The following is an 11672-nucleotide window of genomic DNA, read 5'->3' as shown; positions in this document are numbered from 1 at the left end:
AGTGCTGAGATTACAAGCGTGAGCCACCACAGCTGGCCTTAGGTTATGTTTCTAAAGATCCCTTTTTACCAACTAATTTTCCCCAATCCACCCTCCAATCCCTCCTCTATACTGCCACCAGAATGAGTCTTGCGACCTGTGACTAAACATACTATTCCCATGTTCAAAGCACACAGTTGTATTTGTCTGGGCTGCCCTCTCCTCCACCCTTGCACTTGTATTATAATTCCTACCCAGTCTTTACCACCCTTCCACCAGGCACCCAGCAGTCAGAGCCCCTGCCCTGGACACTGTGCTTTTAGATGGCCCTGCTCTGGCCCTCCTCCAGTGCTCACCCAACTCCCATGTCCCACCTTCTAGAACATATTCTGGGAATCTGGGACCCCTGAATTTCTGTTCAAATGACCATGAGCCCATTTCCAGGGCCTGGATAGGGCTATTCCCTAGGCCCATGTGGGCTGGGAGTTAGCATCATTTTCACAAGGCCCCTCACAGAAAAGGACAGAGCTAGCGGGTGGGAAAAGAATGGGGATGGGGATGGAGTCTCCATTTGTACCCTTATCATGGCCCCCAAAAATGTCAGAGCCACCCTTGCTTCAAGGCCTAGTTTAAATGCCATCCGTCCCATGGGTAACCTCTGATCCCCCAGCTAGAATCTTCTACCTCTCTGTCCCTAACTCTAATTTCACACTCTCTCGCATTCAGGACTGTCTGTCTTATATTAGTCATGTTGCCATGTCTTCTCCCTTCCAAGCTGTTAGTGCCTTGAAAAGAGATACAGAGATTTCCTCACCTTCATGCCCACCTCCCCATCTTACCCCACTCCCCTCCTACCACCATAACCTAGCAATTTATGCAACACCTTTTACATTTATAATAAAACTGTAGTGTTTGTTTCGGAGGTGGGTAAGATGGGTGGTGGTGTGACAAACAACCCCAAAGTCTCAGTGACTTACAACAATAAAGATTTATTTCTCACTCATGTTATATGGTTGGTTGTGGGTTTGCTCCATGGTGTCTGGGCTGCACGAGCAACCCCAAACCTAACTTTCTCATGGCTGAGCCCATCCAGCAATCCCAACTGGAGTCTTGCTCTATCCCCAGGCTGGAGTGTAGTGTTGCAATCTTGGCTCACTGCAACCCCTGCTTCCCAAGTTCAAGCGATTCTCTCACCTCAGCCTCCTGAGTAGCTGGGATTACAGTCGTGTGCCACCATGCCCGGCTAATTTTTATTTTTTTTTAGTAGAGATGGGGTTTTACCATGTTGGCCAGGCTGGTCTCGAACTCCTGAACTCAAGTGATCTGCCCGCCTTGGCATCCCAAAGTGTTGGGATTACAGGCGTGAGCCACTGCAGCCAGTCCAGCAAGCCCTTGTAAAGCTTCTGCTCCATCATGATCATTGTTAGGGCTGCTCACATTCTATTGGCTGATGCAAGTTGTATGGTCAAGCCTGGCAATGGGGCAGGGACGTATAGTTCCTCCACTTACAGGGAGGCGCTGCCAGTCACATGGCAGTGAGTGGGGCTATGTAATACTCTCCAAGGGAAGGGAGCCAATAGTTGTTAACAATAATACAATGGACCACAATAAAATTTACAACATACCGACTATGAGCTAGGCATACTACTAAATGCATTACCTACTTTTTTCTCATTTAGTCCTCACAGTTCTGTCATTGTCCCCATTTTACAGATAAGGACTAAGGCAAGCATAAATTCTATAGTTTGCCTGGGACCACATAAGTGAATAGACAAGGAATTTCCACCTGGGTAATGTAACTCCAGAGCCCTTTGCTCTTATCCACTAAGCTGCAATTCAGTTGTGAATTTATTGTGCCAGGTCCTATACCAGATCTTTCAGAGAGTGGTATCTGGGAATTCATTACTTATTCATTCATTAATCAACATCTGATGAACACCTGTTCACTGGGAGTAGACGGGGTGGGGAAGAGGCGGAGAAGATAAATAAGTAAATATTACTCAAGTGGGGATGAGTGTTAAGAAGAATAAAGCAAACAGAAGGATGAAGACTCTGTGTGTGTGTGTGTGTGTGTGTGTGTGTGTGTGTGTGTAGGAACAATTTTACTTTTGTTTTTGAAGACACAAGGTTTCACTATGTTGACCAGGCTGGAGTGTTGTGGCTATTCACAGGCGCGATCATAGTGCACTGCAGCCTCAGACTCCTGGCCTCAAGCTATCCTCTTGCCTCAGCCTCTGAAGTAGGTGGGATTACAGGCTCACCACCACGCCAGACAGACGGTGCAATTTTAGATATTAAATATCATATTTAGATATGATCAGAGACTTCACTGAGAAGGTGCCATTTGAGTAAAGACCTAAGGAATGTCAGCTCCTTGAGGGCAAGGACTTGTATCTGTTTTGTTTGAAGTTGTGTCCCCAGCAACTAGAACAGGGCCTGGCTCAGCGTAAGCTCTCAGTAATAATGTGTTCAATGAATGAAAGGAGGTTAGGGAGGGAATCCTGTGGATAACTTGGGGGAAGAGTGTTTAAGGCAGAGGAAACAGTCAGTGAAAAGGCTCTGAGGACGGAGAATATCTGGTGAGTTCCTGAAACAACAAAGAGACCAGAGTGGCTAGAGCTGAGTGAGCCCCAGAGAGAGAAGAGACAGACAGCTCAGAGGGATAAAAGGTATCTCCGGGCCCATTATAAAGGCTTCAGCTTAACTCAGTGAAATGGAGAGCCACTGAAGGGTTTTGAGCAAAGAAGTGACCAGAATCTGACTTGTGTTTTTCATAGCATCATTCTGGATGATGTTGGAGAACAGACAGAAGGAGGCAAGTCCAGAAGCAGGAAGACCAATTAGGAGTCCCCCCATCACTGAAATAACCAATATTAGTGCTGGGCATTGTGGAAACTGAAATGGATAAATTCGGGAACCTGCCCACTACAGTGAAGGTTAAATTCTGCTGCGCATCTTAATCTCCTGAAATACTTAGGTTTTAAAAATGCAGATTTCAGACCACACCCTCCCACCCCGAAACATCCTAGCTTCCTGGGTCTGGGTTGTCGGTGTTGGGATCCTCCTTCCCCACCTGTGATTCTGAAGCAAGTGGTTCCTGAACTCCAGTTGGAGGCTCACTGGGGCTTAATAAACATCTGATGAATTAACAACGGATACGGACTTTCCCAGGTTGAATGTGTTGGAGAAGGAGGTTGGTAAGCGGCTTCCTCAGCCCAGGTGGGTGGCAGGACCCCCTTACCGCCCCCAAATCTCGCACGAGGCGGGGCTCTCCTTCCTCCCTTGCTCCCTTTCCAGGGCACAAGAGACGGTTGGTCCCCGGAAGCCAGGGCGCGGAGAGTGGGGAGGAACCGGTGGGAGTCCCCGTCGGGAAGGGGACGGTGTCCTATAAAGGGCGGTGTCCTATAAAGGCGGCGGCGGCGCGGTGTCCAGGCGAGGGCGCACACGGGCGGCGAGGGCTACAGCGACGGCGAGGGCGACGGCCACGGCGACGGCGCGGGCTCTTTGCGAGGAGGTGCGTGGACTCCGGGGGAACGTGGGCGCCACTAGGGCCGGGCTCGTGGGCCTGCGGGTCTCTCGCTGAGCCATACTCACCCGGGAGAGCAGGAGGGCGGCGGAGACTTGGTAGCAGCCACCGAGCCAATTCGGTGGGAAGACCCGGGGACTTTCCGCGGGGTAGGGGCGGTGGCTTGGCTCCGGGGGTGCTAGGCCGACTCTCTAGCGTGTTGGCGGGCCCGCGTCGCTTTTATGCGTGATGCCGGGGACCCTCTTGTACCGCTCCCGGCAGCGCATCTCCCAGAGCCCTACAAGGAGCTCGCGCGTCCCTGAGCGACTCCCGGACACCTGGCAGATTCGAAACTTCAGCCACGAGATGCTTTCCTGGACTCCCTAAATACTTAATCATTAGGCAAGGCAATGGTTTGCAAGGGCGAGCAAACGTTATAAAAAGAAAAAGGGAAAGGCCTGGAAGCGAAGCGGGCAAGGGAAGAAGCTTGGGCAGAGTATTCGAGGTGCGTCCAGGCTGCACGGTGCAGGGGTTGAGTGCATCTTAGAACAGGTGGCTCCCCCAGCGTGAGGCTACTGTGAACGGCGCTGAAGAGCAGTATTCATACTGTGTGCTGCTGATTTTTTTTTTTTTTTTTTTACTTTTTTTTTTTTTTTTTTTTTTTTTTTTATTTAGGGTTTTAGGGTACATGTGCAAAATGTGCAGGTTGCTGCTGATTTAATATATCAACATGCAGAGTTGTGTAAGTGAGAAAAGTGACTTGCGTAACATATATGGTGATTTTAAAGGGTGTGTGTGTGTATGTGTGATACACACACAAAACTGGCTGCGGCTAGGGAGTGAGACGGAGTCGCTAGACAGGTAGGGAGCCTTTTATTCTTTACTTGAGGCACATATGTATGCTTGATTTTTTTTTCTTAAACGGGCTTGTATTACTTCTATAAATAACTTCAAAAGGCAGAGTTTTGTCTCATATTGGAGGTTAAGTACTGTTCCCCAATCTAACTATATAAACCACCCTTCATGGCGAGTATTTGCACTTACTTTCAAGAGAAAGGTGAAAGAAGAGACAAATGCACTGGACCAAATGCCAGAAAGATAAATTTAAAGCGGAATGAAGAAAGAGCTGTATGTGAGTGAATGCCTGGTGCAGGCCCCCCAGTGTTAGCTGTGAGCCTGTGCTGCACCTTCTCTGGTGAACCCGGGCTTCGTGTCCAGGAACCCCTGGCAAAAAATGTAGCAGCTCCTGTTAGGGGCATTGGTCACCTTCTTGAGGGAGTGTGTCCTTCTTTTCTCTGCTAATGTGTTACCTTCAGTAGCGACAATATAAACAGAGAATTTATGCATATCTATGTTCCTGGTGTTTCTACCTCACTTTCCTCCAACCTAGGCATTCTTAACCTGGGGTACACAACCCCCATCCACCCAGGAATATAGAGATAGAATTCAGGGATGCTATGAATTTGGATGGAGAAAAATTACATCTTTACTTCCACTAACCTTTCATCTAAACACAGCATTTCCTTTATTTATGAATGTGGGTAATAAACTGTAGTAGTATTAGCCGTGGCGGTGAATTTGTCACCAATAGAAATCATCGATACGTGCATTTCCTGTCACAGATGTTGCAGATCTTTTGAAAACATCATTTACATACCACTTTTTAGAGATTATCGTAATAAGTCTAGTTATTTAATGTGTTAAATATGAAGCACATGTATTGCTATATTGTATTTTAAGTTATTTTAATAACTACTAAATATAATTGATTATTTTCTGTGTCTATGTATTTTAATTTATGGACTTAAAATAATTATTCTCAGATGAGAACCAAAGCCTTTTTACTTTATGTATTTAAAATCATTGTTCTGAAAACAAATCTGTCCCTAGGCTTCCCCAGACTGCTAAAAGGTCCATAGTACAAAAAAGGTTATGAACCCTGACCCAGCAGGAGTCCTCAATGGTGACGTAAATGCATCAATATCCAGGCCTGGGACACAGACTGTACCACTGATTTCCAGTGTGGCCTAAATGCTTCACCTCTGTTTTGGCATCTATCAAATGTTCTCTGATTCTGTGGCATCTAGTGTATTTTTTTTTTAGCTCTTACATTACTCTGAGATCACGATTAGCAGCAATCACTCCTTGCGACTGGAAAAACACTAAATGCAATTTTCCTTTGATTTAATAAGTAGTTCAGTAATTTTCCAGTGACCTCTACTTTGTGCTTTTCCAGCTTGTTAAACCACTGATTTCTATTTCCCCTGTGGAGAAGGAGAGGAACACACTTGAGGATAAATCAACAAGGAGTGATTAAGCATCTCCTAGGACGGCAGACTACATTTTAGAAGCTAGTTTTCTCTGGGTTTTTTTTGTTTGTTTGTTTTTTTTCCTGTCCATTTCTAGTACAATAGGATAGAGCCCTCTTAGAAAAGAACACCATAGTTAGTTCATCCTGCCTAATCTTTTTTCCTCCCAGCTTGAAAAAGACCCCCCAAGGGACTATGGTTGACTTAGTGAATGAGCTAAACCCTCTTTTGATAAGAGAAGCATGAATGTAACTTTGCTCCCATAATCCTAGCCAGTGTCAGTGTGGACAAAACTGGATAGTTTTCTACCTTAAAATCCCCTTGATTCAGGTTCAAACTTTTATATTTTAGGTATATACTTGGGTATAGTTCTGACAACACTCAAGTTTTCATTGTAGAACCAAAGGTCAGATTATTCAGAAATGACTTAGGTTAGATAAAAGGCAATGGGGCCGGGCATGGTGGCTCACACCTGTAATCCCAGCACTTTGGGAGGCCAACGCAAGTGGATCACCTGAGGTTAGGAGTTTGAGTCCAGCCTGGCCAACATGGTGAAAACTCATCTCTTATAAAAATACAAAAATTAGCTGGGTGTGGTGGCGGGCACCTGCAATCCCAGCTACTTGGGAGACTGAGGCAGGAGAATCACTTGAACCTGTGTGACGAAGTTGCAGTGAGCCGAGACTGTGCCACGAGGGCAGAGGTTGCAGTGGGCACCAAGATTGGCCACTGCACTCCAGCTTGGGCGACAGGAGCAAAACTCCGTCAAAAAAAAAAAAAAAAAAAAAAAAGGAAATGGGCGGGGCATTGTAGCATTTCTGAGTCGAATGAGGTCCTGGGGATCACCTAGCCCACCCCTTTCAGTTTTGGAAGGAGACCTGGCCTGCCTGGGAGCCTGCTAGAATGCCTGGCCAGCTGCTGCTTCTCTGCTCCTGCAGTCGCAGTGCTTCCCTCACACGTTAATACAATCAGCCAGCTCCTCAGCACTCAGCAGCAAGCACAATACCTGGCTTGTAGTGTCAGTAAATGTTGGTCCCAAAGCTTGGAGTGCATAGCATTGTAATTGGTCCGTGGGTCCAACTAGGAATGTCTCCACGGAGAGAGTATGTGGGTGCGAGCAGACAGTGGGGGGAGCCGGAAACCATGTGGTGATCTTGGGCTGCCGTGCTTCCAGTTCACCATGAATTCTCAGCACAGCACTGGAGTCTCCAACCCAGACACAAGCAGGAAAGGCAACAAGAAAGGAACTGGGATGGGGAAATGTCCTGGGGGGCATAGAGACGATTGAAAAATGCAGTTGGCACAGTGGTTCCCCTGTAATCCCAGCACTTGGGGAGGCTGAGGCAGGAGGATTGCTTGAGCCCAGGAGTTCCAGGCCAGCCTGGGCAACATAGTGAGACCCTCTCTCTACCAAAAATAGTTTAAAGAAAAAACAAAAAGAAAGAAAAAAGCTTTTCTTTGCAACAATGATGCTTTCCATGTGTATGGGGAGGAAATTGCTGCATTTATTTAGCACTTATGTGCCAGACACTTTATAATGCATTTCGTGTAATCCTCACAAAAGTCCTGCTGATGGCTGTATCTCCCTCCATTTTCCAGAGAAGAAAACCGAGGCTTTGAGAAGTTAACCCATAACTAGGAAATTGAGAGCAGAGATTCAAAGCTGCTCTAAAGCCCGTAAGCACTTAAAACATTTTTTCTACTATGAAGCAAATAATACATGAATAATTTCTTATAAAAATATAAAACAGCCAGGAGCAGTGGCTCACGCCTGTAATCCCAGCACTTTGGGAGACTGAGGCGGGCAGATCATGAGGTCAGGAGATTGAAACCATCCTGGCCAACATAGTGAAAACCCTTCTGTACTAAAAACACAAAAAAAATTAGCTGGGCCTAGTGGTGTGCGCCTATAGTCCCAGCTACTAGGGAGGCTGAGGCAGGAGAATCGCTTGAACCTGGGAGGCAGAGGTTGCAGTGAGCTGAGGTCGTGCCACTGCACTCCACTCTGGTGACAGAGCGAAACTCCGTCTCAAAAAAAAAAAAAAAGATTTTATATATATACACATAAAACAATACCAAAAAAAGAATAAAACACCACAAGTGTCCCTTTTTTCTCTTCTCCCAGTCTACTGTCCTCTCCCAATGAACCACTGTTGACAGTTTGGCCTGAATCCTTCCAGATTTTTGCTCTACACACACACACACCCCCATATATTCCTGGAAATTGAATCAAAAGAGCACATAAGCAAAGCTCACATCTTCTCTAATGCATATAACTTCTTCATGAGGAAGGAAATGATAAATTACCACATTTATTTTTCTCTGTTTTATTTGTAGAGATAATAATTACAATCATTAATTTTTTTTTTTGAGACAGTCTCACTCTGTTGCCCAGGCTGGAGTGCAACGGCGCGATCTTGACTCACTGCAACCTCCACCTCCTGGGTTCCAGCGATTCTTCTGTCTCAACCTCCTGATTGGCTCTGACTACAGGTTTGCGCCACCATGCCCTGCTAATTTTTGTATTTTTAGTACAGATGGAATTTCACCATGTTGGCCAGGCTGGTCTTGAACTCCTGACCTCAGGTGATCTGCCCCCCTTGGCCTCCCAAAGCGCTTACAGGTGTGAGCCACTGAGTACCACCAATCATTAAATATTTATTGAGCCTTTAATATGCACTAGCCACTGAGCTAAGGTGCTTTATGTGTATCATTTTATGTGTCCTCACAATGATGCATTTGAAACACAGAGAGGTTAAGTAGATTGCTTGTCACACAGCTAGGGGGAGTATAACCAACAGCCAAACCGGGGTTCTGGCCTTGGAGCCTGTGCTCTTGACCGCCAGGCATATGGTTCCACTGATGGCTGAATTATGTGAAGACTCCTGTAGCGTCGGGGCTTGGTGGAAAGGGAAGATCTGACATGCTCTTTAAAGAAATAGGTAAGTAGAGAGTGGGGAGGAAATTCAAGGAACAGAAAATGACAACGTGCAAAAGGGTAGAGTTGGGAATATTCATGAGTCTTTGGAGGAACTAGAAAGGGCCCAGTGCCCAGGGGAGCTGAGTGTGGAGCAGGCAGCAGACCAATAGCAGTAAAGCCGAGAACATCAGACTGCCTGGGGCTGGACTTTGGCTTGTTTGCCAGTGCCTCCCAAGTGTTCCTGTTAGCACGTGTTAATCCAAGCCCCCTGAAAAAAGGGGCCCATGCCTCTAAGAGTGAAAAATGCCTGCATAATGCTTGGCTGTATATGATGATAAACCACTCTGCCAGACTTGGAAAGGTCATCCAATGCAGCCCCAAAGAGGCCCAAGTATCTCCTACAGAATCCACGCCAAATGACCACTCCCACCTGCCCCTTGTCTTTTCATTTTTGTAAGACTAAATACCCCCACTTCTGTTCTTCATACAACAGGGTTTCAAGACCCTTCATCACTCTGTTCCTGCTCCTCTAAATATAGTCCAGTCTGGATATTTTAGCTCTTACAGAGAGGGGCTGAATCCTCCGGGTGAGGTCCGCCAGCTAACAAGAGAGCTGTATTGTCTTCTCTATTCCAAATTTTATTTTATTAATGAAACCTTTTTTTTACTTCATTCTGATAATACACTGTTGATTCATACTCAACTCTCTGTTGGTGACCGGGCATGGTGACACACTTGCAATCCCAGCACTTTGGGAGGCCGAGGCAGGTGGATCACCTGAGATCAGGAGTTTAAGACCAGCCTGGCCAAGATGGTGAAATCCTGTCTCTACTAAAAATATAAAAACTAGCCAGGCATGGTGGCAGGTGCCTATAGTCCCAGCTACTCCGGAGACTGAGGCAGGAGAATCGCTGAAACCCAGAAGCTGGAGGTTGCAGTGAGCTGAGATCCTGCCGTGGCACTCCAGCCTGGGTGACAGAGTGAGACTCCGTCTCAAAAAAAGAAAATCAAAAAACAAAAAACAAAAAAAACAAACTTTCTATTGGCCAAACATAAGTTTCATTTACACATAAACTCAATCGATATTGTGCCTGATTCTGAATAATTAGGAAGAGTTGGTTATAAAGGAAGAAATAGGAGTATTGGGACAAAGCGATCTTTCAACTGGAGGCTTCAAAACAGCCAGAGAGAAAAAGCTGAAGGGTGTTGTTCTTACCTTCCCCTGTCGTTTTTAAGTTAAAAAAAGAAATTACGCATAATTCATAGCGTCACTGATGCCTCGAAAGGCGAGAGGCGTTATGTTTGTGTCCCTGTGGGGTTGTTTTCTCTTTTAAAAACCTGAAAATGAGGAAATGAATCTCCTAAGCTCTGAGTCAAGAAAATCGAACATCTCAGGTTCTTGGCAGGACATGTGATACCAATCAGGCCTCTTATAAGATATTGGCCCTGAGGGCCTTTCTCTTTCCACCTCAGGAACTCAAACATGACCAGGAAGATCTTCACAAATACCAGGGAGCGGTGGAGGCAGCAGAATGTCAACAGTGCCTTTGCCAAGCTGAGGAAGCTCATCCCCACTCACCCTCCAGACAAAAAGCTGAGCAAAAATGAAACGCTTCGCCTGGCAATGAGGTATATCAACTTCTTGGTCAAGGTCTTGGGGGAGCAAAGCCTGCAACAAACGGGAGTGGCTGCTCAGGGGAACATTCTGGGGCTCTTCCCTCAAGGACCCCACCTGCCAGGCCTGGAGGACAGAACTCTGCTTGAGAACTACCAGGTTCCTTCACCTGGTCCAAGCCACCACATTCCTTAGCGTGGCTCTGGCTGTCATCTCCCAGGGCAGCACTTGCTCAGAATCACTGCCTGTGGACAGACTTTGGCATGTTTCAGAGCTGACTTGATGATAACTTGTGAAGCATGAATTTTAGCTTCCTGGGAGGTGGCTCAGGGACAGCTGCAGGGAGCTGAAAGAAGCCATGAGGAATGTCACTTGTGGGCCGCCACCCCCCGGGGATGTCAGGTAGAGTGGCCTACCTCTGCCTATTTTAAATCCAGGTTCTGCATAAGACTTTTGGAGAAAAAATTCTAAGTAAAAAAAAAGGTGGAAAATCACTGTTTACTCAATGTCTTCAGTTATAAGAAAGAAGTTTTCTCATAATGGATCTCAGATGAATAAGTAGAATATGCTTCCTTCAGAACATATTTTGAAGTTTGTTTTGAAAAATGAGATTTGATCAAGGGTGAACAAAATAAATCTTAAGATTGATGGGCTGGGCACAGTGGCTCACGCCTGTAATCCCAGCACTTTCGGAGGCTGAGATGGGCAGATCACCTGAGGTCAGGAGGTCGAGACCAGCCTGGCCAACATGGTGAAACCCTGTCTCTACTGAAAATACAAAAATGAGCCAGGTATGGTAGTGCGCATCTGTAATCCCAGCTACTCAGGAGGCTGAGGCATGAGAATCGCTTGAACCCGGGAGGGGGAGGTTGCAGTGACCCAAGATCGCGCCACTGCACTCCAGCCTGGGCAACAGAGCGAGACTCAGTCTCAAAACAAACAAACAAACAAACAAATAAAAAGTTTTCTCATAATGGATCTCAGATGAATGAGTAGTGGCATATGCTTCCCTCAGAACAGATTTTAAAGATGGTTTTGAAAAATGAGATGTATTTGATCAAAGTTGAACAAAACAAATCTTAAGATTGGTGAATAGAAAGATAACTCCTGCAGAAACCAACCTGGGAGACTTGCGGGAAAAATCTGTGGAGAAAAGACACACGCCACCCCCCCCCCCACTAAGGTGTGGGGATTACAGGAATGCAGCAGAGATAATGTGGAACAGTTCTGTGTCCTTTCAACTCTGTGGAAGTGTGAGGTGCTACTTGTGCTGAGCCATTTGTACATATGTGATTTCTAAAGCCAAATAGTGGATTATATCTGTGAGAGGAAACAACTGGATAA

The 11672-nt window shown here is 46.2% G+C and overlaps 1 protein-coding gene across 1 annotated transcript; it reads left to right on the top strand.

The window, feature by feature from the left end:
- Window positions 1-7398: 7398 nt before the first annotated feature.
- On the top strand, window positions 7399-10939 carry TAL2 (TAL bHLH transcription factor 2). The gene is made up of 2 exons (XM_003260318.3): window positions 7399-7470; window positions 10187-10939. Exon 2 carries the CDS (start codon window positions 10197-10199, stop codon window positions 10521-10523), a length of 327 nt encoding a protein of 108 aa, XP_003260366.1. The 5' UTR covers window positions 7399-7470; window positions 10187-10196; the 3' UTR covers window positions 10524-10939.
- Window positions 10940-11672: the final 733 nt, after the last annotated feature.

The sequence above is a fragment of the Nomascus leucogenys genome, chromosome 1a (assembly GCF_006542625.1).
Source record: "Nomascus leucogenys isolate Asia chromosome 1a, Asia_NLE_v1, whole genome shotgun sequence".
NCBI classification, from domain to species: Eukaryota; Metazoa; Chordata; class Mammalia; order Primates; family Hylobatidae; genus Nomascus; species Nomascus leucogenys.
Note: the sequence above shows the minus strand (reverse complement) of the source record. Positions and strands in the feature narration are given on the sequence as shown.